Source organism: Dermacentor variabilis, chromosome 2 (genome assembly GCF_050947875.1).
Source record: "Dermacentor variabilis isolate Ectoservices chromosome 2, ASM5094787v1, whole genome shotgun sequence".
Classification (NCBI taxonomy): domain Eukaryota; kingdom Metazoa; phylum Arthropoda; class Arachnida; order Ixodida; family Ixodidae; genus Dermacentor; species Dermacentor variabilis.
The window spans coordinates 138,956,071-138,984,017 of record NC_134569.1 but is presented as its reverse complement, the minus strand read 5'-3'; the positions used below and the strand labels follow the sequence as shown (position 1 = coordinate 138,984,017).

The 27,947-nt window shown below is 46.0% G+C and overlaps 1 protein-coding gene across 1 annotated transcript in view; it reads left to right on the top strand.

Moving 5' to 3' along the window:
• LOC142570465 (uncharacterized) overlaps positions 1-27,947 on the top strand; it is a 47,621-nt gene extending 19,674 nt beyond the window's left edge. The window contains exons 2-5 of the mRNA XM_075678850.1: positions 7,954-8,105; positions 17,222-17,289; positions 26,191-26,277; positions 27,652-27,947. Of these exons, the coding sequence (XP_075534965.1) occupies positions 7,954-8,105; positions 17,222-17,289; positions 26,191-26,277; positions 27,652-27,794 (450 nt within the window). The 3' untranslated portion in view covers positions 27,795-27,947. The remainder of the gene's footprint in view (positions 1-7,953; positions 8,106-17,221; positions 17,290-26,190; positions 26,278-27,651) is intronic.

Below are 27,947 nucleotides of genomic sequence, written 5' to 3'. Positions count from 1 at the left end.
GAGCAGATTGGGTGAGGGAACAAACGCGAGTTAATGACATCTTAGTTGAAAGCAAGAAAAAGCAATGGGGGCGAGGCATGGGCAGGACATTTACTGAGAATGGAAGATAACCGGTGGTCATTAAGTGTTACGGACTGGATTCCAAGGGAAGGGAAGCGTAGCAGGGGCGGCAGAAAGTTGGGTGGGCGGATAAGATTAAGAAGTTTGCAGGGACAACATGACCACAATTAGTGCATGACCGGGGTAGTTGGAGAAGTATGGGAGAGGCCCTTGCTTAGCAGTGGGGGTACTCAGGCTGATGATGATGCTGATGATGATGAAGTCTATTTCATTTCTAGTCACGCCATTCGGAATCCTCCACGTCCACTTTCGGTTATCCCGCTTGCGGAAGAAGGTATTCATTATCCGCAAATTATTCCGTTCTGCAAACTGTACTAATAACTCTCTATATTTCTGCTATTTCTATAACCTATGTCCTATTCCCCCACTGACTTGTCTTCAGCCTGCTTCTTGCCTACCCTGGCATTGAAGCCGCCCATCATTATAGTATATTTTGTTTTGACTATATTGCTCGCCGATTCCGCATCTTCATAGAAGCTTTCGACTTGCTGGTCATCATGAATGGATGAAGGCGCGTAGGCCTGTACGTCCTTCAATTTGTACCTCTCATTAAGTTTCACAACAAGACCTGCCACCCTCTCGTTAATGCTATAGAATTCCTGTATGCTACCAGCTACATACTTATTAATCGGGAATCCGTCTCCTAGGTCTCGTCTGTCCGCTAAGCCCCGGTAGCACAGGACGTGCCCGCTTTTTAGCACTGTATATGCTTCATTTGTCCTCCTAACCTCATTGATCCCTATTGTATATCCCATTTAATGCCCGCTAGTTCCTCCAATAGCACCGCTAGACTCGCCTCACTAGATAACGTTCCAGCGATAAACGTTGCCAGGTTCAGATTCCAATGGCGTCCAGCCCGGATTCAGAGATTCTTAGCACCCTCTGCTGCGTCACAGGTCCGACCACTGCCTAGGTCAGTTGCTTCGCAGCTGCTTGGGAGTGAAGACCGTGGCTTCGATTGTTGTATTCATATAGGAGGTTGTGGCCAAGTACTGCACCAGGGTGGGGCCAATCATGCTCTGGTGAGGGAGTGCGCTACCGGTGCTGGTCAGCGGGATCGGGCGGTAGTCCAGGCCTGTTTACGCAGTTTTATCAACACGCGGATTTTTTTTTAATTGGGTGGAAAACCACGGTCCTCTTGCACGCGAGGCGGATGCTCTACCTCTACCCCATTTATGCTGACCATTCCCAGTTATTCAAGTTGGCATTAAAGACGTTCATTCAAGACCGCCGCCCGCATACTGGTGCATACTCACTTACCCAAGTTGTCATCAAAGACATTCATCGAAGACCAGCACCAACGGAATGGCACATACCCAATGGACCAAGTAGGTGCGTGACCTCAGAAATGCATGGCGCGCGTGTGCTTGCGGACGCTGAGAAGCGCGTTATTCGACAATTGGGCTCCACTCTCGCGTTTCTTAATGGACAGGTTTCGCCATCTAGTGACGCTTCGAGAAGTCCACGCGTGGACTTTAAAGCTAGAAGCTTGGTGTGCCGTTGCATGTGAATGACGAGAATTGTCGCCTTGCATACCATACCATATGTGGCGCACACCAATTTACCAAAATTGGCCAGATATTCATTGAAGAGCGGCAAATGTCCGATGAAGTCATGGCGCAGTTCGCTGAAGCGTTGGCTTGAAATTGGTCATTAAAAACGGCACACACCCCGCTCATTTGTGACGCAGCCTGTGAATTCGTGGTGCTGCAGTCCTTCATGAACCCTTCTGACGTGGGATTGATTCCGCTCAGAATGAGAAAAACTGCCCGGTGCTTGCGTTACGCTAATTTGACTCCAGGAGATTGGAATAAAAACATATTGGAATAGTTTGACGTTATAGGGCCCCTCGTGAACTAACGCAGGCAAAGTGACTGCTTGTCACCGCCTCGATTCAAAGGCTATGCAAATAAATTATCATAATCAGAAGCACCAGCATTGTATGGTACCACGGGAAAAAAGACGTGACATGAGCGCCGCGTAGTCTCGATACCTGTGCTTCCTTTTCGGTACATGTTATTGCGCTTCCTTGACAGGTACGACCCCTCCAGTGCGTGCTGACAAAAATGAAGCTCCTGGGGAGACGCTCCTCCAGCTTACGCTGTCACTCTGCTGCGTATGCCGCGGAGGCATGCAACATTCTATTATGCCGCAATCATATGTTTGAAAAAAATGAGAACAAGCTTATATATCACTCGTTCCCTCGCTGAAAATAGGGCTTAAAAACGCTTGGCACGTGCGTTGAATCACGTGGCCACCATTTACTTATAAAAGCTACACAGCACCAGTCATCTTTTGCTCGTATCCTCTGTCGCTTTGAGACGCGTGTTGAAATTGCACTGCCTTAAGTATCGGCGCAGTTTTGAGGCCGAAAAATTATGCATTGCGTCGTCCGTTACAAAGCAGTTTTACGCACGTCACAAGTGACCCGCATGTTAGAAGAATTATGGGGTTTTACGTGCCAAAACCACGATCTGATTATGAGGCGCGGCGTTATGGGGGACTCCGGAAATATAGACTACCTATGGTTCTTTAATATGCACCCAAATCTAAGTAAATGGATGTTCTCGCATTTAGCGCTTATCTAAATGCAGCCGCCGTGGCTGGAATTCTGTCCCCCGACCTCGTGCTCAGCAGCCCAGTACTATAGCCAGTGAGCGATCATGGCGGGTGACGGGCATGTTTGCCACGACGTTCCTGCGGAGAGGTTCGTGTCCCTCCAATGGATGCGCTGGGCTGCAGAGCCGCACAAGAAATGTCTAAGTTACGTCTAGACAAGAAAATGCAAAGGCAAACGCAGTGTGATACAAAACAATAAGCTTCGCTTATTTAACATATCACTTACGAAACTTTCTGCATATGTCACTTATCCCTGTTCATACGTAATTGTGATGGTTGGTTGGAAAATATGCGCGGGAAACATTTTGACGGACCTATTTTGCGTTTGTTGATCACAGAACAATCAAAGGATTTCTTTCGGACCGTTTTGGGAATATTACACGCCAGCTATTTTGGAGAAGTTATTCGGACAATGGGTTGGTGTGTCTGCGTTGTACTGAACCATAAAGCTTTGGTCTCTTTTCTCTTACAAATCCAGCAGCTTATATGGCTTATCTTGATGGATTTAAAAAAACATTCTGCAGTTTCTCCAGAACTATGAGGCACTGAGTGCGATAGCATGGCCTGACGTTGCGCTGGAATTTCTATGATGGTACTTCAATTATACGCAGGTCCGATTAACGCGCACGTGACATGCGCGGACGCACCAAGATTTCTGGCACTCCTATATGCTTTAATGCGCCGTGTAAGATATGTAATGATATCGCGCAGGCGTCAAATGCTGCCCTTAAAGAGCGCTGTCAGTAAGATGACACAGCTCACAGGTCGAAGCACTGATAGTGTTTGGACTTATAACATTTATTATTCTGAGAAGATTGAGGACAAAGGCACCCGCTGCGATTCTTATTTTTCATGACATTTGTTTGTGGGCTACCATTCTCAAAATTTTGAGGAATAATTTTGTCAATAACGTAAAACCAGGTATGAGCAAATTTAGTGATTCAATAGCTTAGCAATATAACGGCATATGTGACATCGATAAGCAGATAGTATGTTTATACCTAAATATATGTAGAGCCCCGCGGTAATGGATACCTCTGCGACGACGGTGAAAATTCACTTGCAGCGTTCTATAATTATTGTCAGAATAATAAATAGTACAGCTTAGGAGCGGTGACCTGTTCTTCCCGCTATCTACTTATTTTAAACTTATTCTGTCCCTTCCCTAGTGCAGCATAGCCAGCAGCGCTCGAAGCAGTTAATAACACCGCCTTGCCTGTGTGACTTCTCGTTCTCTCTATCACTTTGCCGCTTCAATATTTCATACAGATGCAACTTGTGGATTTGTGCTTTATTTCTGCCTTCATGCACCATTCTAGAGCCTCAGAAGTGATTCGTTATGCGACAGCTGAGCGTCACCTCTGAAGTTGCTCTGTCACTTGCTGCCTTACTTTATTCAGTTAATGTGTTCCCTGCCTCCGTTGGGGAGCAGCGCGATCATTTCACAACCCTTAGGGTGACATGGTGATTTACACTCCGAAGCGTTTATTATTTTATACGAAATTCTCTCTCTCTCTGGAGAGTCGTGCTCATAGTTCAGCTGAGAAGGGAGTGCAGGATTGTCCCTAACCCTTAGTATTGTTCATGTGGTTGAGCGTAAAGGACTCTAGAAGGATGCTACTGGCTTTATGGTCATTGAATATCATGAGAAAATTAGGAACTCCATCCTCCAATGAAGTGCATTGAGTGTGATTGACAATGTGAGCTTTTCCAGTAGCACAAGCAGGAACACGCACGTAAGAAGGTGCACATGCAGTTATCCGTCGATAACCTCCAATAACAGCTTATTTTAAAAAAGTGTGTGTGTGTGTGTGTGTGTGTGTGCGTGTGCGTGTGCGTGTGCGTGTGTTTGTGTGTGTGTGTGTGTGTGTGTGTGTGTGTGTGTGTGTGTGTGTGTGTGTGTGTGTGTGTGTGTGTGTGTGTGTGTGTGTGTGCATGAAGACGCTGACTTCATGAAGACATGACGCAGAATACCAACAAGCCCGCAATAGTAGCCTGAATATTCCATCTCATGCCAGCTGGACGCAAGATCAGGAACCAAAATTGTTAGCCGAAATAGTATTTGAAGATGTTCTTGTCTCTATTAGTTACGCGTTGTTTCAACCAAGTAAAGCTCGGCCAGGCTACAAGATGTAAGAATGTTTTTTCTTAGTCCAGATAAACGACGAATAACCGGCCCTCGTGAGAATAACGTTACGGACGATTGTTTGATTATCCACAGGTAAAGGCCAAGGACCGTCGTCGTCTTCCTCTTCAAGTGTTTTTTTTTTTTCTCGTCGATAGACAATCCCCGTTTCGCAGACAACGCTAACTGTGAGAGAGATTGTTCTGTGACGGGATAATAGTATTTTAGAGGCGCAAGATCTGCAAGATGGATTTTTCCAGACCGCCGGCATACAGAGAAAAAGCGTGCCACCACGCCATTTAGGTCACTAAAACGATCTAAAACTGAAAACATCCTAGCTTAGTACGGCAAAAGTTTGTGGCGCAAGCCGCACCTTCACTGCTTGCTTCAAAGGCACACTAAATTGCCTTATGCTAATAGGCACCGGTCGATGAGTACAATCGCATTGAGCTACTTTGCGGTGCCACCGTATGAGGACATGCTATTCGGCGGACTTTTTCGGCAAGGCTTGGTGTTTGGTTTTGGGGATTGAATCTTCGGTGTATAGAGAAAACGGTAAAACAGTGTCTATGAAGGCCATCGGCGATCGGCGACACGTACTTAGCCAGCATGTTCATCAGCGTTCGTTTCGTCCGTTCAACAAGACCGTTGGTCTTTTGACGATACGGCGTTGAGTGTCGGAATTGTGCATCGCATAGACGGAGCAACTGTTCTACAGGGTCGCTATAAAGTAAAGCTATTCGAAACTTTTCTACTCCAATTCTGCAATGATCCCTCCGCCATTCGGTAACAACTTTTTTTAACTACCCCCACTTCGCCTGTCTGTCACGCGACGTCACGAAAACCGCGGTAACTCCCCACCTGATATGATGTGAACACACTGATTAGGCATGACTGCGAAGAACAGAAGATAAATAGTTATTTCTGATTCCACGTCTTTTCGCCATTAGGCCTCGGCTATCGGTCAAAAGTTTTCGGGCGGCACCCACTGCACCTGCCTGTCACGCGACGTCACGAAACCGCGAAAACTCACCGCGTCAAAGTGACGTGTACGCGTTAAAGATGCCTTAATATGCCGATGAAAACTGAATTTTTCTCTAAATATCCGCAGGCTGTCCCGTTTCAAAAGGAATAACAGATGGCTACCGCCGATTGCTCAGGCACTGACTACTCGTACCTGCCAGAGAGCATGGGTTTATTTGCGTACAATAATACTTTTTGCGCGGCTGTGTAACGTTTTCTAGCACTTTCAGCACGTTTATGACCTCGCTCAGTCAGCTTTTCTTTGCTGATGATACTTTTTAGTGGCATTCTTAACATTCTGTTGCATGCCGCCACGATTTTCGACGAGCCACCCCAAGCAAAGTAAGGAAAACCGGACCAATCGCAGACGCCGCACCACCCTCTTTATCCGGTTATCGATTTTCAATGCACTGGGTCGGCTCCATCGAATCTCTCTCGACTTGAGCCGTGCTCCTCGCCTCTTATCAGCCAGTTCGATAAGACAAGCCACTCAGTGTAGGCAATGTTATTCGCTTTTAAAGCAGACAAAAGTGACCTCCAATAAACGAGAAAAGCATTTGACTGGTCTGTTCAAACAAGACTGCGTGTCACCGCCCGATGCTTGCGTCGGCGGTTACGCAAATTTGACGTCATGAGATCGGAATAAAAACACATTGGAATAGTTTTACCTTATAAGGCCCCAGCTTAGGCTATGAACAGCCGACTGCGCCCACTTAGGATCATGCAAGGTGGGTCATGGCGTAGAATGACAACATGAAACAAGACTGCTGCGACAGAAGCAGCGGGAGTTGAGGATATTGCTGCTGTATTTTGCGTAGCGACTAAGGTGGTCAACACAAATGTTGACCCTAGGAGACGAGCACCAAGGGGCCTGGGAGGCGGACACCGACACATCCAAATGGTGTATGCGCAGGAACAGTGTGTGGAGGACGCCTTGAAGCAGCGCTTGAAGGTCGCTTATGACGTTGGAATTGGCCGCAGCTGACCGCGTACTGACCTCTTGTGTGACGCATCTCTGGCCAGTAATAGAGCTCCCGGACGTGGTACAGCGTGCGGGGAAATTCCAGATTACTGTTTGCCGGGACGTCAAGCATGGCACGTATAGCACGTCACTGCTTAGACTTTCCTGCACAACATGGTGGAAGCGAGAACCACTCACTGAGTAATTGGTATTAGAAAGCAGTCGTCAAGAATAGATAATCGACAACATGATTCGGAAGTGTTGGCGGCGGAAAAATAGAAGTTACAAGCTTATGTCATTGCGCTCTTCCTGTTGAAAGGTGATAACATCGGCTAATAATGAGCAATAGCAGACTGAGAGTCATCGACGCTGCCTTCATCGGAGCCTGTCACTGCCAATTATCGGCGAGGTATGCAACCAGCGTCACCGTTACGATGGCCATTCCAGTAGGTTTATACAAAGTTATGTTTTAGAAGTCGTAGAGCCCATTGTGCGAGACGGGTGAACGTATCTCGATGGCTTACAAGCCAACCTTCTTAATGGTTGTCGGTTTTGAATGAATTTGAATGGGCGATTCTAACAAGAAGAACGAAATATCTGGACAGCAAGAAGAGCCACGGCATATTCTGCCTCCTTGACCATTCTCGCTCAGAATTGTTCACACAACAACTGGAATAAGAAACAACGCGTTCTGATTCATTGTATCAGTGTCCGATAGCTATGCGAATGGCGTATATACGGATTCCGGTGTCAAAAGCAACTTAAGGGTCGAAGGGATGCGGGGTAGTTCCCGACGTAAGTAGGACCTTGAGTTGACAGAGCAGCAGTATTGGTGGAGGTTGCGTGGGACTCCGAACCTCCTACAAACTTGTTACGCATGACTGCTTGCTTCTTGACAGAAGGTCAGCAGAGGTGATCGACCTGAAAGATAGCCCGCTGAAATTCTGACGCTCGTAGAAGAAACCGTCATCGTCTTCCTCATTTTTTCGCAGCGTTACAATATGTCTTCAGAAGGGTTTGTCATGGAAAGAGTGAAAGTTGACACCTGTAATTATTGGTAATAATGTTAATGTGTTGCTCAAAATTTCCTTTTTTTATTTGGCAGGTTTTCGAGGGCTTTCGGGCCGGTCTTGCACTCTCCGACATCGACAACGATGGTGACCTTGACTGCGTAACAGCTACGCAACAGGATTACAATGCCAGCGTGCCAAGTGTAACATACGTGTGGCATCTCCAGGCCGTAAACGGACACGAAGCGTAAGCTTAGTTTCGGCTTAGCCAGCTATTATATTAAGTTATCACTGAACAGGGGGCCGATAGGATCTTCATAGCCTAAGATGTAGAGTGTCACAGCGTCCCATGTCTATAATGCACAGACAGATCCACTTTACGGTTTAAGACAATGAAAGGTTCTTCAGATGTCAGAAATATAGCGTCTTTCATTAAATGCAACTTGTATCTCCTTATTTGACTTCCCTAAGCAGAAGTGATAACTGTATTGTATGTTTGTCATTGCTTATCGCGATACTAAAGTACTTACTGTCGAATTTACCGATAAGTTCCGCAGTCTTCGCGTTCTATTGCTCTTCTTTTTTATTGAGTTTGTGAGTACAGCTATAATCGTGATCTGTGTCAGCCGCAGGCTGTAAAGAATAAAGGCTACTCTTATTTCTACGACTTCTGAATTCATATATTGGGAAAGGCAACTAACTACAGGCATAAGAACGCCACAAGAACTGCTCCAAAAGTTTCAGAACGCCATGTTTTCAGGAGACAAATGACACTCATAAAGTGGTTAAACTCTCGTGACGTACGAAGAACGCCATGAAATATAGCGTACTAAAGACGCGGCGGCGTGTAATTTAGACATGTCTGAGATAAGTCTCTCGCCAGAAATCAGATGGAGCAATGCTGCAGGCCTGCGTCTCTTCCGCTGTCGGCTTGTGCGATATTGCACTGCATAAGCCACCTAAACAGTGCTAAACCATTCACTCCTAATCTGGAGAAGCATGTGGGTTAAATTGAGCGGTGTGATCTCGTTGTCAGCCGCGCCAACCACTTGCACGGACATGCGAGACAAGTCCGCCGCATCCGTAGCAGAACGGGTAGTGCGCATGGTTCTACTAACGGAGCTGCGTGGTTTCCATGTCGCCGCTGGAAAGCCACTGGTCTCAGAGACGTTTATAAGCGGCTCCTCCGAACAGGGGAACGAATTTTGAGGGCTGAGCTACATAGCAGGAGTTCTGCGCCAACTACTATGCTTGCTTTGCACGGACCATATCAAAAGAAAATAAGCACCATATTACCCAGCATAAAGTGGGCCTTACCTTCCGTGGTGGCTTGGTTTCTTTGGCGTTGCGGTGCTAAGCACGACGTCGCGCAACCAAAGCCCGGGCAGGGCCGCCGCATTTTGGATGGGGGTGAAATGCAAAACGCCCGTCTACTTTGCATGGGCGCACTTTAGTAATCCCTGGTGGTCAAAATCAATCCGGAGCCTCCTCCTACGGCTACTCGTCTTTCATTCAATATCAATTCGATATGAATTCATTATCATAATTTCTTTTGGGACTTAAGATCACAAACATAAATTTTTACCGGGGGCCTTAAAGGCGCCTACACAACCCAGAGGTCGAAATCTAGTTGTTCTGATGCAGTTGTGCACGAGTCTGCAGAAAACACATAGCGGCGATAATTTTTCGAAATAGTGCCGTAATAGTGGAGTTATACGCGTCTGATCATCGAAGCGGTGCCCACGATCGTTTCGCTCTTTGCTTCCCTGCGCTCCGTTAGCCGACTGGTCTCCTCCCTGCCGAGTGCTCCTCCAAATGTCACGTGGCATACGTCATCGGCCAACGCGCTTTTCAAAACACTGTCCACTTCCAGTTACCGCTACTCCGCGCGCCCCAGCTACTCGCTGTTGTTCCCGTGCCGGCCCTAGCTCCTTCGAAGCTTGCCGCAATGGACGCTATGTTGTGCGCACGTCTAAAACGTCGCGGCAAAATAATAGATCCATACGGTGACACGCCGTGCCGAACTACCTCCGCTTGAGATGAACAGGTGCCACCGTTAAAAAAAATTATGGGGTTTTACATGCCAAAACCACTTTCTGATTATGAGGCACGCAGTAGCGGAGGACTCTGGAAATTTCCACCACCTGGGGATCTTTAACGTGTATCTAAATCCAAGTACACGGGTGTTTTCGCATTACACCCCCATCGAAATGCGGCCGCCATGTCCGGGATTAAATTCCGCGACCTCGTGTTCAGCAAACCAAAACTATAGCCACTGAGCTACCATGGCGGGTGCCGTCGCTGTCGTTACCATATCGTGCCGACCAATAGGGGTTGTTACTTTCTTCTGTTTTCGCCAACTGGCTGTTAGCCCGTTTCGCGCTGATGGCATCACCAATGAAGATGTGCGTGGGGCAACGAAGTGACACCCAAAAACAGGTAAATCGTCGTTGCACTTTCATTTCACCGCTACTGCAATGTGCTCAAGCCAGGCATTGCGCAGGCCGTCGTGATGGGGCAGCCGGTGTCGCGTCGTGTAGTTTTCGCAGTCGGCGCTCATGGATCCAATTGCCGCAGGTGGATGCCTTCTATAGCCGTCACAAAAAAACGTCGGACTCCGTTCGCAAAAGTGGTACTCATACCCAAACCAGGCAAACTCCCACATATAAATATTCTGCGGTCTATTTCCCTCGCATCATGCATCGCCAAGGTTGCGGTGCACGTGAGACATAACAGGATCAGTGAATATATTGAAAGCAAGGAGTTCTTTAGACACGCGTTGTTCACACATGCGTTGTCCACACAGGCTTTTGCATAAGAGAGCAATCTTTGATAACGACGTGAGAGAGATCCTCGCACGGGACCTCTCAAAGGCCTTCTATAGGGTCGCGTATAAACAGATCTTGATGGAAATTTCCTCTTTTAACCTGCGTCAGCGGTTTCATGACTACACCAAATCTTTCCTCGCGGATCGCAAGGCACACCTCCAACTACGCACGATCACGGGAGGACCCTACGAACTAAGCACTTGTGGCACCCCACAAGGCTCGGTCATCTCCCCACTGTTATTCAATATAGCCATGCACAAAGTCTCAGCTCGCCTTGCTGCAATGGTTGCAACGTCCATGGTTGCCCTTGCGCAGCGAAGAGGTACAGCCACGTTTTCTGGAACCGATGACCTCAATATTGACGATTGATTGACCCTATACGAGCGTGCAAGTAAGCAAAACCTATGGGATTATATGGCCATGTTGTCATGTTGACGAATATTACATTTTACCTACAAGAACAGCATAGGTCTCGTTCGGAAGTCTTGAAGCTGAAATCAAAAGTTGGGATTCCTGCAAGCAGAAGGTGCTTGATTTGTTTTGAAAGGTCATTGGTCGCACGGCCGCAACGAAGAACCTGCTGCTGTTGCGTACCCAAGCATCTACGGAGTCCTATATTACGTACAGGGCGTGCTGACCCTTGGTCGCACGGCGGAAGATGACATGACGGAGTCAGATAAAGTGGAACATGTTTTAAAACCGATAGCAGATTATCCATTCAATCAGCTCATGTGCAAGCACTGCAACAGATTCGACTCCATTATGTGAGAGCGCAAGCATTCTCAGGACGCCAAAAGCCGACGCATCCAGCTATCAGTTCATGCGACTGCCCAGCACGACAGCAACAACGTCCTGGGAATACTACATGCACCACAGGTACCGCTCGCCGTGGAGCGCGTCACAAAATTATGCGACACGAAATTGAGGTCACGTGTACTGTTTCCACATGATCCCGAGCCTTTGAGTCTACGTCCCCGACGATACCACTTGTCCAAGCCATCGTTCGTCAGGACCTGTCCAGTGCTGGCCTGAAATCTGTGTGTGCCATCGCTTCATCACGCCCGACTGACCGTCTCCGAGTCTGCTATGCTCAAGGCGCGAGGTCCCCGCTACGTCATCGCAATCCGACCGAATCGATGAATGCAGAGGACCGGTCTATTTGCCTTAGCTGCCATCGTACAAGTCAGGTGGCCCGCTATTCCTGGTCTAATACTGGCCTCCTCATGCACCCTATGCCCATAACCGTGACACTAAGAGCAATTCTCACCGTTTCAAACCTCACTTTGCACATTCGCATACCACCAGCAATGTTCCTCCCACCGTGTCATATAGGTGCTGACCATCTCCGCGTGGACACCGGTCCGATTAGCCACTCTATTGTCATCCGTCATCTCGCTCAGACCAATTCCTCCTCCCGTCGTCTAAAAGATGCAGCGCCCTGAGGTGACGCTGCAATAACGACTTTCGCGCAAAATCCTCTGACCACACTGCCGAGAAGACGTAACCTAATAGACGATAAAGTGAATGGTGTACGCGTCACTGCTCTCGTTGACACCGGAACACAGATATCTACAATGTGTTCAGAGCTTCGTCATCGTTTGAAGAACGTCCTCACACCACCAACGTTGTCAACCATGCGTAATGCCGGTGGTCGAAAACTTCCTGTCCTTGGGAAGTGATCATTACCCATAAGTATCAACGGACGCTCTACGATTGTGCTACTTGCTGTGCTCGAGCAGTGCTGTCACCAACTCATCCTCGGCATGGACTTTCTCTCCGCCCATTCCCCCCTGTTTGGTTGTGGAAGTGACGTGCTTCAACACGACCTGTCTCTTCACTCTGACGCTCCATCCGCACGTCAACCGCGTTTGTGCTCAGTTGATCATGGTCCACTGCCACCTCAAGCTGTTGTGTAAGTGAACTTCACACCCCTACCGTCCCTTTCTGACGGTGATTACTTGTTGACTCCAATACTTTGTGTTCCGTTGTCCCGAAATATTACCGTTCTAATGCGCTCTGTAATAATAACACAGTCTCACTGCCCATCTTCAACTTTAGCAGGTGCACGCGTGGTAGTAGGGTTTATTTTACAGGGTTTATTTTACATCATTAACACTGGCTCCAGATTGCGGAAGCCCACTGCATGTAGGAGCATATTAAACGACTGAGTTCACATGCCAGCAACACCTCACTGCATCAAAGGTTTCCGCTTTTAACGCCGTCGTCTCCGCTATGGGACTATGGGACTAGGCAATCTTATGACTGTACCACGACCAAACACAATAGTCGAATTGGTCACAATATCCAGCACATGATATCACACCATTCTGCCGCTGATGTTCTACCTTCGCCCCCACATATTTAGAAAGCGCCAGCAATGTGGAAATCCTGGTCGAGGCCGTTCTCACGGTAAACTGCACAATACTTTTTACGAGTACGCAATCACGACGTCATTTGCTCAGAAAGAACGACTTTGTTCTTCAATCCTGGGCAGGGAAGCATTGGCGAGGTTAGCCTTTGCCCTGAGACCCCAGTATTGCGGAGAGGAAACGGCACGGATAGACCGCAACGTTCGATCGCACATCGCGATGGTCCCAACTCCCAAAAGCATACACCCCAAGTACCATCCCAGACGACGCAGAGCAAGGGTAAAGACTGCACAAACGTTTTCGCATGGGACCTGGAATGTATTATACGGATGCCAGTCGAACCAGCTGAGACACCTTCACCATCGTCTCTACATGTCAAAACAACATTACAATGACCTCCTCCAAAACCACCTCGGCATGCGTGGCAGAAGCTGCAGCCATCGCCTTGGCCACTAAGGACGCCGAGCGCCAAGCCAATTCGGCTGTCATATGCGACTCACGAGCGGCTTGCCGCTTGTTTCTAATTGAAACGGCACCATAATCAATAATCAAAATTTTAAACAGGCAACATGAAGGGCACCACACTATCATATGGTGCCCGGCAAACGAGGGACTAGCAGGAAAGGCGAGGGCAGGCCGTATTGCAAGAGAATTAAACGTTCGAGCAACGGCATGGCTCAGCGACGACCTTCCACCGAATTCTCCTGCTATCCTCCTACAGCAAAGGCAGGTTCGGAAACGTTTCCGACATCCTCATTCTAATTTAAACAGCCACCAGGAGAAGGACTGGCGCCTTATTCAGACGAATACATACCCCAACCTCCACCACCTATGCAGAATACACATCACGGTGTTCTGGCCTATCTCAACAACACCGATAGCGATACGTACAAAACACATCCTGAAAGAACATCGTTAGTTCGTTGCTTAACATCCCCCATTGAAACTGTCTGCATTCTTATTCTGGCTATCTTTCCTAGACTTTCATTCTTATTCTGGCTATCTTTCCTAGACTTGACCTCGAAGTTGTATTCCTGCAAATGGAGACTCTATCTTAGAAGTCTCCCGTTTTTTACCGACATTTGGCTCAGCCACGCCAGAGGACGATGGTCATTGCCGACCATGAATTTGGTACCTTGAATATAGCATCCTATTTTTTGAATGGCCCATACTATAGACAAAGACTCCTTCTCCGAGGTGCTACACGCATATTCTCGCGGTGTCAGTTTTCGACTGAGATAGAGCCCGGGATGCTCTTCACCGCGTTTGCTAAGTTAGGCAAGGGCGACGGCTAGACCCTGGCTCCTGGCGTCACACTGGAGAATGAAGTGTCTGTCAAAGGTCCGGCAAGACAAGCACAGGCCGTGATGACAAAGCTTTCTTCAGATTCTGGAGAGCCTCTTCCCTATCGGAGCTCCAACGGACCCCTTCTGCTTCGCGCTTCTGGAGGCTGTGAAATGCTCTAGTGGCTGTGAAAAAATTGGAGAGCGCTTGAGCTTCGCCTTCAAGAATGGAACGTGATAGCGTTATCGCACCCCGTTGGCGACGCCCACTCATTCGTTCGGCATGCTCTTGAGTAACACAAAGACGAAACATGCACCTGAGCAAGCGGAACGAACCAAAGAACTCGGTGTCTCGGAGGGAGAAAAGATCTACGCGAGCCAAACGTCGTGATCGGCACGTACAGCCGGGCCGCGACGAGCCATGAAGGTGGACACGATCATGGGGCTGACGCCTCGATGGGATCATCCTCTATCTCGCTTGGGAGCACTACGCAGACGCATGACTCCTCGCCAGCAGCACGGCACACATCTTAGGGGACGCTTTCCCACAAGACGGGCTACGGTGCAGCGATCACGTCAGGGGCGTTCCGCATAGGACGCTGCACCTAGGAATCACGCTGTGAGCAGATAGGGGAGCCACGTCGCCTAAACACGAGGATTCGAGTGACGCACGCTTGATGTTGGAAGGGGAGAGAGTGAGGAAACTTATTAAACGCAAGGGTATTGTGGCATCCTCGCACCGGTCCCAGCACAGCCCCAATGCGCTCAAACGAGACGAAGGGGATACGCGGGCGTGTGGCGCGCCACCTGTCGGGGCAGCGCCGTACATTGCGAGGAGAGGGCTTCTGTGTTTGCCACGAGATGGCTCTGCGTGTGTGCCAAGCGCAGAAGAAATGTAGCGGAAACGTACTTCGCTACTCGTTCAACTGTGACTTCTGTAATTTACATGCTCATACTTACCGACATACACCGCACTATAACTTTTTACGTTTCTAAGGCAGCACCGCAGTCACTAGAGGCGCTTGTGTCCCGCTTTGAACCATCGGGCTCATGGCTGAGTGGTAGCGTCTCCATCTCACACTCCAGAGGCCTTGGTTCGATTCCCACCCAGCCCATCTTGAAAGTTAATGAATTGCCTTCCTGGATTTTTTGCTCACGGCCAACGCCGCCGACGTCGACACCGACGATACCGGCTTCTCTGCGACACGAGCTCCTGAAAGCTATGGCGTTAATAATGCGTACGACGACCAAAGATGCGTCGGAAGCAATGAAAGACTGAAAAGACTGATGATGCGTCACACGATCTGCGTCAGACGTCGACACGCCTGCCCCAGAGTTGTTATGCTGGAGCAGGCGTGCTACGCCCATTGTAGGCCAGCGTGTGCGCTTGACTTCGTTCTCGGGACTTATACATTGCGCTTGTCGAAGTCGTATATGAATCGAGACCTCCAAGGGTGCCAGCGATATGGTAGAAATTCTAGCGTATTACATTGAAAACCATAGGTACCATTTCGTGATCCGATGATGAAATCAATTTGACGTAAATGAAGTCCTTTGTTGAAGGAAAACTGATTTCCTGGAGTACGTAGCATAATAGCGCCCTAACTGACACGAATGTCCTACGCTTTCTGGTTCTGTGCCTCGCGCTCTTAGTGTACTGTGAATCTGTACCAATAAGGGTGTTAAAAACCAAGCTTTGTGGTTTTCTTAAATTTAGGCACTAGGAGGCATGCGAAGGCCACCTCTCCAAGTAAGGTATGTGGCCAGGGGGACAAAAAACGAGATGATCATTGTCGTGTTAGAGGCCCAGTTAAATAAAATTGAATAATTGAATTTTTGTAGACTGCAGTAAGTGGATGTGTTTGTATTGAAAACTTAGAGCCAATCGTGTTTCTACACAGTATCAGTTGGAAGAATTCTTCTAGCGTGTCTGTGCTTCGAGATATCCGACTCCAATTTTTATTTGTCGTTCGCATGATTACGCTTGCAAGAGAGTTAGGATCGGTGCAAAGCTCCTCCGTGATGAGACGCGGCTCGTGCATGCGGCGTTTAGTCTGACAATGGGGCGGAGGCACTGGCAAATATGATAACTGAAACCACATGATATAACTGATAACCACGTGAAACCGGCTTTAGGAATCCTTTCAACGCGAGTCCGACGTGCGGTATCCATCGTTGAGGCGATTGGCGCACTGCCGTCGTCCGCGCACCAGTGAAAATAAAGGCGACGTTTCGTTCCACCGTCCGAAATTCTGCGATTTCTTTTAAAATATGTACGAAGGAAAATGCGCTACTCATACCACTCAGTACGAGAACACGCGCGCAGCAATTCAGTACATTAAGCGCAGCAAAGTGACAGCACAGCAAAAGTGATCAGAAGTATAGGTTGCCAACAGCGCTGAACTGTTTCCGCTGAATGACTAAGAACATTCGGAGCCGAAGACGACATTTCTGGTGAAGCCCCACATAGGGCAGGGCATCGCCACCGACGCCATTTCATAACATCGGAACGAAGGTCGTTGAGGGGGAATGAGAAAGGTGAATGTTGCGTTCGTTTCTTAGTATCTACCCTTGTACAAGACCTTTTCCAAAAACAAAAATACTTAATATATTCTTAGTAGGCCCCATACTCGTTCCTAGGTGCCGTGGGTTATCAAGAAAAGTGGTTCAGGGCCCCTTTACGGGTATTCTGGACCGTGACATACTGATGTGCTTTTCCTGTACTTGAGCTACAATCAGCCTCTTCATTTTTTAAGAGAACTTGAAAATTGTAGCTTTGGCTACCAGGCCATCATGCTCTGTCTTGTGGCGAACTGAACAGAGGCCCAAGTCCAGTCATATTCATGCATGTCTTTTACATAAGATTTTTTTCTCTCATTACAGGCGAAACATTTACTTCTATGTCTGCGCCGGCAATGCCCCTGGCCAGATCCTTTTCAAGGACAAAAATGGTGAATATCTCGTTGCGGTCAAGAAGAAACGCATTATATACCTTAAAGAAAGAAAGAACAAACAAACAAAGAAAGGAACCAGAAACAAGAAAGAAACAAACAAAGAAAACGAGAAAAATGGCGCCACCTAATACCGTCTGATTAACCGACTAAGCAGTCCTATAAAGAAAAAGTGAATTTAGCTCGAAAGGTCAATGTTCCACTAAGCAGCACTGAAAAGAAGCCGACAAGAAAGCGTACCAAACTTGTGGAACTGGTGACATATTATTCGGTGCACGAAGCAAGCAAGTCTGGGTATGTTCATAAGAAAACTAAATCTTGACAAAAAAAGCAGCCATTCGGGTCCGTTGGTGCCATCTAGCGACACAGAGTTCACTTAGAGGGGGCGCAGAGTTTGTGTTGCAGTAACTAAATGTGTTCTACTTATTTGCAGGTGTAAAGTGTCGGCAGCGTTGCAGCTTAGAATAATGAGTTCTTTTTATGCATTGTTTGCCTGAAACACCTATGTAACAAAATAAGGTTTCATGTGCAATTTCACAAAGTGTCACAAGATGCCGCTATCGGCTTTGTGACTTGTGTCCACATTCGCCGTAACCCGGAACGTCCCTAAAGAGTGATATGTGTGTGGACAAGCTAAAGCATACGGGTATTCGCCGAAATGAATATTTCGCACTCAGCACATAGTTCTTGTATTCTGCAACACCTGAACCTTAGGCACTATCATCATTATCATGTGACCGTACCCATCGTACTCAGGCAACTAAAACGTCTTCGGTCATATCAGTATGTTAAGACGGAACGATAATACCGTGCCGTATACTGCACTTTCCATACGGCGACTTGTCACTGTTAATGCTCTCTAATCCTGCGGGAGCCCGGCATTAAACATTTTCGTGTTAAATGAGCTTGGTTGGACCCTTGTGTTTGAATGACGAAGCAGGTTACGCCCTAAGCAGTTTAATTCAACCTTCCATAATGATGCGGGAATCAGTTTAAGAACCCGCATTATGTTTCCTAGCGTAAAGTCCATCCACCTAAACTTCGGCCCTACCTTTGTAGGACTGATTTCCTTGAATATCATTTTTTTCCAGTAACCATTGTCGCCTGGAATTAGCTAGCGGATGAGGTGTACGGGCCCACCATAGACCACATTAACACTCACTGCAATCGCCTTAATGGTGCTGTGGGCCATGCCTGAACACACATTAAAGTTCAAATAAACCGTAAAACACGCGTAAATTTTCATTCGCTAGCTTTCATTTTGCGAGCCATTCCTTACCACAATTAGAAACGCCGTCAAGGTCAGAGAGCAGTCTATCGATATTTTCACCATGGTTTTCGCCGCTATATAGTTAACTAGATTATCAGTGAACAGATAAATACTGAAGAAGCGTTACATAATCGCAATATGGTGTAGTGCTTAGAGAATTCAAGGCTCACTGACTTGAGAGAGAGAGAGAAAAACAACTTTATTGACCCATAATGAAATTTAGCGCGTTAAGCGCCGGACGGGGGCGGCTCCCTCTCCACGAGTTCCATATGCTTCCAAAGCTGCCTGGCCCCTGTGGATCAGACGGAGCTGGTCTTGCAGGACGGGGCTGGATAGCATGATATCCTATCGCTCCTAAAGGGTGGGGATAGTAGAGGGGTTAGTTATGGGCAGAGGTGAAGGTTTCTCTTTGGAGAAATTGCACTCTCCTTTGACATGCCAAAAGGTGCCTATTGCGTTGCAGTGAGGGCATGTGTTCTTGTATTTTCTGGGTATATATTGTTCTGGAGGCCGGGGTGGGGAAAGGATCCTGCTTAGATTTGCCTGTATATTGTTTGTTCGGCTCTGGTCAAGGAGTGGCATGGGTGTGGGAATGTCTTCCTACCGTCCCTGTAATACCTGACTATATCTATGTAACTGGTGGGGGGTTGCCATCCCCTTGCCTCCTCATCTGTTGAGTCGCAGTTAAATGAATCAAAATTGGTGGATTCGTACTAGGTCCAACGACATCGCAATTTAAATCTGCGGTTAGCACTTACCAAATTTCACCTTTCCTCATCTTATTGCCCTGTTCTTTGTTTTTCAAACCACTAATTCGCGACTGATACTTTTAACGTTGTTTTTTTTAGTTTCAATACGCACTCTATAATAATGACACAATTGGTGGACGCCGCTCATAGCTGCATAGAGAACGGAATTAGCAGTTGCAAAGTCATTATTGTGAGTCATCGCAATGATGATGACTGCAAAGTCATCATCAACTGTGAGCTCTGCATATAATTAGTAAATGATGCTTTCCCCCTTATTTTCTTAGATAATACAAGACATGTTCTAGGCGTCCCCATTGTCCTCCCTCTGCTAAACTAGACGATGACATCAGATTTGTAGAAATTGCGCTCGTTACGTAATACGTGCGTGCAAAACTTCGTTCGGGCGATTAATCACCGCTTTGTACAAGCTTTATACTTATGCATTTAACCGTCTTGGGTGAACACGACCTGACGCTGGCTTTCTACGTGGAATAAATGGCGTTCTGGCGTGCATACTTTGCAACACCATATGCTGGCAACGGAGTAGGATTCGGAGCCGGTGCTAGGAGTCGTATTCTTGATTAATAAGGATATAGCTGGAACCATACAGGAATTCTATAGCATTAACGAGAGGGTGGCAGGTCTTGTTGTGAAACTTATTAAGCGGTACAAATTGAAGGTCGTACAGGTGTACGCCCCTACAGCCAGTTATGATGACCAGGCAGTCGAAAGCTTCTATGAAGACTTGGAATTGACGATGGGTAAGGTCAAAACAAAATGGACTGTACTGATGAGCGACTTCAATGCCAAGGTAGGCAAGAAGCAGGCTGGAGACAAGTCAGTGGGGCAATATGGCATAGGTTATAGGAATAGCAGGGGAGAGTTAGTAGAGTTTGCAGAATGGAATAATTTGCGTATGATGAATACCTTCTTCCGCACGCTGGATAATCGAAAGTGGACGTATAGGAGCCCGAATGGCGAGACTAGAAATGAAATTGGCTTCATACTCTGCGCTAACCCTGGCGCCATACAAGATGTGGACGTGCTGGGCAAGGTGCGCTGCAGTGACCATAGGATAGTAAAATCTCCAATTAGAATAGACTTGAGGAGGGAACGGAAGAAACAGGTACGTAAGAAGCCCATCAATGAGTTAGCGGTAAGAGGGAAAATAGAGGAATTCCGGATCAAGCTACAGAACAGGTATTCGGCATTAACACAGGAAGAGGACCTTAGTGTTGAAGATATGAACGACAATTTTATGGGCATCATTAAGGAATGTGCAATAGAAGTCGGTGGTAACTCCGTTAGACAGGATGCCAGTAAGCTATCGCAGGAGACGAAAGATCTGATCAAGAAACGCCAATGTATGAAAGCCTCTAACCCTACAGCTTGAATAGAACTGGCAAAACTTTCCAAGTTAATCAACAAGCGTAACATAGCTGACATAAGAGAGTATAATATGGATAGAATTGAACATGCTCTCAGGAACGGAGGAAGCCTAAAAACAGTGAAGAAGAAACTAGAAATAGGCAAGAATCTGATGTATGCGTTAAGAGACAAATCAGGCAATATCATTACTAATATAGATAAGATAGTTCAAGTGGCTGAGGAGTTCTATAGAGACTTATACAGTACCTGTGGCACCCACGAAGATAATGAAAGAGGGAATAGTCTAGAGGAATTTTACATCTCACAATTAACGCCGGAAGAAGTAAAGAAAGCCTTGGGAGCTATGCAAATGGGGTAGGCAGCTGGGGAGAATCAGGTTACAGCAGATTTATTGAAGGATGGTGGGCAGATTGTTCTAGAAAAACTGGCCACCCAGTATACGCAATGCCTCATTACCTCAAGCGTACCGGAATCGTGGAAGAACGCCAATATAATCTTAATCCATAAAAAAGGGGATGACAAAGACATAAAAAATTATAGACTGATCAGCTTACTGTCCACTGTCTATAAAGTATTTACTAAGGTAATCGCAAATAGAATCGAGAACACCTTAGGCTTCTGTCAACCAAAGGACCAGGCAGGATTTCGTAAAGGCTACACAACAATAGACCATATTCACACTATCAATCAGGTGATAGGGAAATGTGCGGAATATAACCAAACCTTATATATAGCTTCCATTTATTACGAAAAAGCGTTTGATTAAGTCGATACATAAGCAGCCATGCAGGCATTATGGAATCAGTGTGTAGACGAGCCGTATGTAAAAATACTGCAAGATATCCATAGCGGCTCCATAGCCACCGTAGTCCTTCATAAAGAAAGCAACAAAATCACAATAAAAAAGGGCGTCAGGCAGGGAGATAGGATCTCTCAAATGCTATTCAATGCATGCTTACAGGAGGTATTCAGAGACCTGGGTTATGAAGAATTGGGGAAAAGAGTTAATAGAGAATACCTTAGTAACTTGCGATTCGCTGATGATATTGCCTCACTTAGTAACTCTGGGAACCAATCGCAATTCATGCTCACTGACCTGGACAGGCAAAGCAGTAGGGTGGGTCTAAAAATTAACATGCGGAAAACTAAAGTAACGTTTAACAGTTTTGGAAGAGAACAGCAGTTTACGATAGGTAGAGAGGCACAGGAAGTGGTGAGGGAATGCCTCTACTTAGGTCAGGTAGTCACCGCGGATCCGGACCGTGAGACTGAAATAATCAGGAGAATAATAATGGGCTGGGGTGCATTTGGCAGGCATCCTCAGGGCATAAACAGAAGATTGCCATTATCCCTCAAGAAAAAAGTGTATAACAGCTGTGTTTTACCAATACTCACCTACGGGGCAGAAACCTGGAGGCTTAGGAAAAGGGTTCTACTTCAATTGAGGACGACGCAATGAGCTATGGAAAGAAGAATGATAGATGTAACCTTAAGGTGATAAAAACATAGCAGATGGGGTGAGGGAAGAAACACAAGTTAATGACATCCTAGTTAAAATCAAGGAAAAGAAATGTGCATGGGCAGGGCATTTAATGAAGAGGGAAGATAACCGGTTGTCATTAAGGGTTACAGAGTGGATTCCAAGAGAATGGAAGCGTAGCAAAGGGCGGCAGAAAGTTAGGCGGACGGATGAGATTAAGAAGGTTACAGGGACAACATGGCCACAATCAGCGCAGGACCGGGGTAGTTGGAGAAGTATGGGAGATGCCTTTGCCCGGCAGTGGGCGTAGCCTGGCTAATGATGATGATGATGCTGGCAACGCTTTAAGCTGCATATTATTATTTACAGGCGATTAAAATTCCTACTGCAACTACTCAAAGGAAACATCTTTCCTGGAAATTTACTGGATGATGTGAAGTTGCAAAAGCTATGTGCGTTCTTTTGATTGCAAGGGGTGCGATTTTAGACAAGCCACCGCAAGCTAAGTAAGAGAAGCCAACCAATCGCAGGTGTCGGCACCACCCTCTTGATCCAACTATCTATACTTTCATTCTTCTAAATCGGGCCCATTGAAACCCTCTCCGCTTGAGAGTGGTCCTCGCCTCTTCTCAGCCAATTAAATAAAAAACCACTGAATGTAGGCAACTTTATTCGTTTCCAAACAAGAGTGACCTCCTATAAACGAGGAGAGTGTTTGATTGGTTACTTCTGGAAACTCTGCGGGTCACCGCTCGATGGTGGCGTCCGCGGTTACGTAAATTTGACGTGAGGTGATTGGAATAAAATCATATTGGAATGGTTTTAGGTTCTAGAGCCCCAGGTTATATCTTGGAAATAGCTCAGTGGTTTATTAACGATAATTGCCGGAGAATCGGACGTCTTTGATGAAGCTTACAGCGTAGCGCTTCGAAATCTTCCTTCACACACGGCAGTAGCAAATTTTAAATTATTTAACCTTACAGTTATAAAATTACTGAGGTATACATTTCGTGAATTTTAGTGAAGCAAACGCTTTCCTTATTAGCGCCCCTGCCTGCTCCCTTTTTTTCCTCTTCCACCTTACCAAGCAGCTTTACTAATATCCCTATCAACAGGTACATTATTATTACTCGAAGTAAAGCGGAAACTTTATCTCGGGGCATCCTGTGCGAATAAATTGGAAATCGGCAATCGTTGTTTTAGCAACAACTGCACCGAGTTTTATGAGTTGTGTTGAATTTAGAAGAAACGGCTATAACGTAATCATTTAGGAAAGCGAATTGTTTATTTAGGCGACAAACATTTTTAACAAACATTCCTAAAAAAATAACAAAACTCGTTGAAGCAAAACGAAGTATATGACTCCATACGGCAGCAACTGAAAACGATATTGAAGTTCTCTAAACTGCACATCATAATACATATAATGGGGACAAGAATGTTTATTATGCGCCAGCCTAAAATTTACAAGTATTTTGTGATATGCCCTTTGCAAAGCCATTTAAAGCAACGTCCCAAATTCACTTAAGTTGTAAATTCGTACATCAAACTTGTCCGCGTTCTATGCTCCAGCGGATGCTGTTTATAAAATGCGAGATTTGTTTTTGGTGCTGAGTTATGGATTTGTAAACATTGTACTTATTTAAAAACTTACCAATTTCAGGCAACTTTTTTTGAAATACGGTGCCCAATATTAAAAGTGTTTGCGCCAACACTTTTAATATTTGAATGGAACAAGTTTCATTCAAATCGGTTCAGTAGTTTTCTCATAAAAACCTCCTTGCATTATATATGTATTTGGCTACCTGGCATCGGAGGTAAGTCCGAGCTAAAACTTCCTCCTAAGAGGAAGCTTTAGCTCGGGCCCAACTCCGACGCGGCCTATTCAAATACACGTAAAACGCAAAAAAGTTTCTTTTTTAAAATGACCACTGAACCGATTTTACTGAAATTTGTTGCGTTTGAGTGAGCAAGATAAAATCGAGTGACTGTTGGAAGCGGAATTTTGATTTAAGGCCTGAATTTTGTTAAAAGAATTTTCGAAAATTCAGAAGTTTGAAAAAAATGGAAGCACGAGGTTTAAAAATTCATAGCTCTGCATCAGGAACAGATATCGCGATTCTGTGAACGGCATCCAGTAGATCATTCAAAGCGGACAAATTCGATATGTTGTTTTACATCTTACGTGAATTTGTTACGTCGGTTACAAGGATTCTGCAAAAGTTGTATTTCCCTATTATTAATTTCTTTTATATTCATGTGTAGCATATGAATTCTGTCCGCTTTAGATGTACTATTAGATACAATTCACAGAATTGTATTATCATTTTTCATTGTGGAGTTACAGAGTTGTAAACTTGATAGTTTCTGAAAATTTTTGATTTTTGCCAATTTTTAATAAAAAATTCACGACCTTGCTCGAAAATTCCAAAACAACAGTCACTAGATTTTAAGTTTTTTCTTTTAAATGCAACACACCTCGTCAAATTTGGTGCAGTGGTCGCCGAGAAAAACGATTTCTCCTTTTACATGTATTTAGATAGGAGCACCCGAGCTAAAGCTTCCTCTAACATTCCAACGCACCGTTTCTATGCAAACCCATCAAACAGAACACTGACGTATACGCAAGCTCGCAGACACAGTGGCCCAGAGATAAAAAGAGAAAGGCACTGAAGAATTCCAGGGAAGCTTCGCCGAAGCCCTTATCTCGGCTAGACACCTCATCTGGAATACCGACGAGCTCTCTGGCCGGACATTAAGCAAAATCATCGAGTGAATGCCAGCCGAGAAAGCTGACGATCTTCGAGATTAGCTTGACACCGAAGCGAGCTCATTTTGAAGTATCGACATAAAGTGACAGCCTCACGGTTGTTCTCTTTATTGTGTTCTCTTTAGTTGTGTGTCTTTCCAAGGAATTCCACGGAATTCCAAATTTTTATAGTCGGTACGCGAAGTCTTGGTGAAAAGGGGAAGGTGAACAAAATATCCCTATTTCCGGGGTTTGGTGCCAGGAGATTCCTTCAACAAGGCCACTGCTGCATGTACCGCTTTTTGTTTGTGAAGCACGAGTTCATGCTAGACCGTGTGGCATGTTTCGCCAGAATATGTAACCATTTAAGGTTAGTGGTGGACACTGGACCCTCACATGTTTCCTGATGTTGTTTTTCCCACATGGCTCTCGCGTCTCCTGGAATCCTGGTTAACCGCATAGCTGAGCCCCGCCGGCGTTCAGTGTAGTTAACAATAGTACAAGAGATCCGGAAAGTGTTGCGCTGCTAACTCCACCTAAAGGCAGGATTAGTCGGGCGCAAGAGGGAGTATTCTCTTCCCATTTGGCTTGGGGTCGGTGGCGCCCGGACGGCGGCGCGAGCGCTGACACGCGTCGTAGACTCTCTCGCAAAAAGCTTCAAAGCCGGGGACCGGAATGAAATAACACGATTGTTCGAATACGCCACCACTAGCGGGCCTGTACATGCAAACGATATGGCGTTGAAGTTCGCCACGGGGCGAACATATCCCTTCAATATCCTTCTGCAGTGGGGCGGACTTCCAGGCTTTGATAACGCCAATCGGCATGCTCTATTGGTAGTGGCTCGGCTGGCTTGGTTCATGTACAGAACGCGCAATAAATGTCCTTTTAATTGTTCCCACTACTGTGTTGTCGTTCCTATATCCCAAGAGCACGGTTTATTTAGCTCATACATTTAGCTCTAATTGGCGATAACTCTTGATGCAGCGAAGGTCTCATACTTGTTGCACTCCAGAATGTTGCGCCCCATACTTCTTCTTTACGTTCCTACATCCTAGTAAACGCACTATACCGATATGTGAACCATTGCTTTAAGTAATGTCTGGTGCAGACGCGAGCGCCGAATTTCGGCTTCGACCAAGGCCATCGTTGGGCGCCGTGTGAAGCAGACTAATATCGTCACAGGTTCTAGCTGCATGAACTGGCGGCAGAAAACCCTCAGTATATAAAGGTGTGGCATTTGACCGTCTCCATCTCCTTGCAGATGATGGGCCTCTTCAAGAGGGCACAATATTCTACTCTGACTACAAGGACTGTATCGTGCTGGATTTGCCTTACGGAAACTCACAAGGTAAAAGACAGCTGCCTTAGGAACACTTGTTAGGGCGCACTTCTTGAGCAGCCACGATTTCATTGAAACGTTGTCAAAATAACGAATAGCATTCCAGTCAATGCACTGGTGGTTTATAATGTATTCTGTCATGACATTAACATTTAAACGAAGCTGGGACCTAAATACCAATTGCGACTACACTGCAGTGACACCCAAGCATTATCTTCATTTTGGATTACCCAACATCGACTCTGTTTGCTTGACTGAACTGCTTGAAATTGCCACGCGTAGCGGCGGGCAGTTTTCCAAAGAAAAAAAATGGTGCGAGGAGGACAACCCCGGCAAAGCCACAATGACTCACTCTTAGTATACGTGAGGTACTTGGAGCAAAATTCATATATATATATATATATATATATATATATATATATATATATATATATAGTAATATTACTTACTGCAAGGTGCCAGGAATTCTAACGCATAAACAGATACCGTCATCCTTTTAAGACATAATTTTATGAAAGTAAAACCACTATAGGCTACGTTGAAATAGACTGCCTGAGAACTAGACCTAATGAAAACACTGGCTGTTTTAATTCAAAAATTTCGAGACCATCGCAGAAGCAGCTGCAGTATTACTTCAAGCTGCGGACAAATACTTCGTAGCGAAGGCATATCAGCGCGCATTGGGACGATCCCACCGAAGAACGCAAGGAGAAGCACTTATCTCTATGTATTCGTATTTCCAGCTCATCGCCTTAGTTTGTTATGTCTTCGTGACGCGTGAACGAGATAGAGAACCAAATAGTTCTGTTGCAACCGTTACTGTTTCCTCTATTAATGCCAGCTTTATGTCTGGAAATTCGTGGCAGCTCAGCAGCTACATAAAGTGAACCTTTTAGGATGCCTGCTAACTAACGACCTCAGTCCGAACCTCTGTGCAGTATCAAGTAAAAGTGCCGAATTGCACGTCGACTGCATCGCAAACGAATATCTCAAGACAATTGCACTTCCTCGCAAGTAGCCAAAGCCGGTGGGATTTTCTGTAGAGTGCGTGCATTGCGAGATTGCTTGACAATAACTGAACAATAACTTGACCTTTTGAAAAACCTTCCGACTATTTCGCTGGACGTTGCAATCGTAATCATCGGAGCTGAGCCTGCAACAATTGTAGTAACCTTGCAATATCCATTTAGGTTCAAAGTTAACACTTGTTTACTCATATAGAAACGGTAAATACAAAGACACATTGCCTGATTTACTTTTCTAGGTAGCTTTCCACGGCCGAGAAACTACAAAAAACGTTTATTTGTTCTTGTGCTGCTGTTTAATATCGCGTAAGCTGTTTTGTACAATTTTATGTTCCAATTGCGTCTTTTACCTCCACAGAATGCATGCTGTGGATATCTTGGGAAGCGAAGAACAACGTTCCGCAACGTTGCACAGCGGAATATGAAGACACGTGCGATGACGCTAAGCTAACATTTGATGACGAGACCTGCAGCCCTTTCTTCGAACTCAACGGATCATAGGACTGTCCTGACAATGACACAAGAAGCTTATTCATTGCACTACAGCACGTCACTTGGTTAATCTCTGAAAAATAAGTTTCTCACGCTTACATGGCATCTCGCACATTGCTGTAAAGTAGCAACTATAAGCTTCATTGTGATTGATGGGGTATA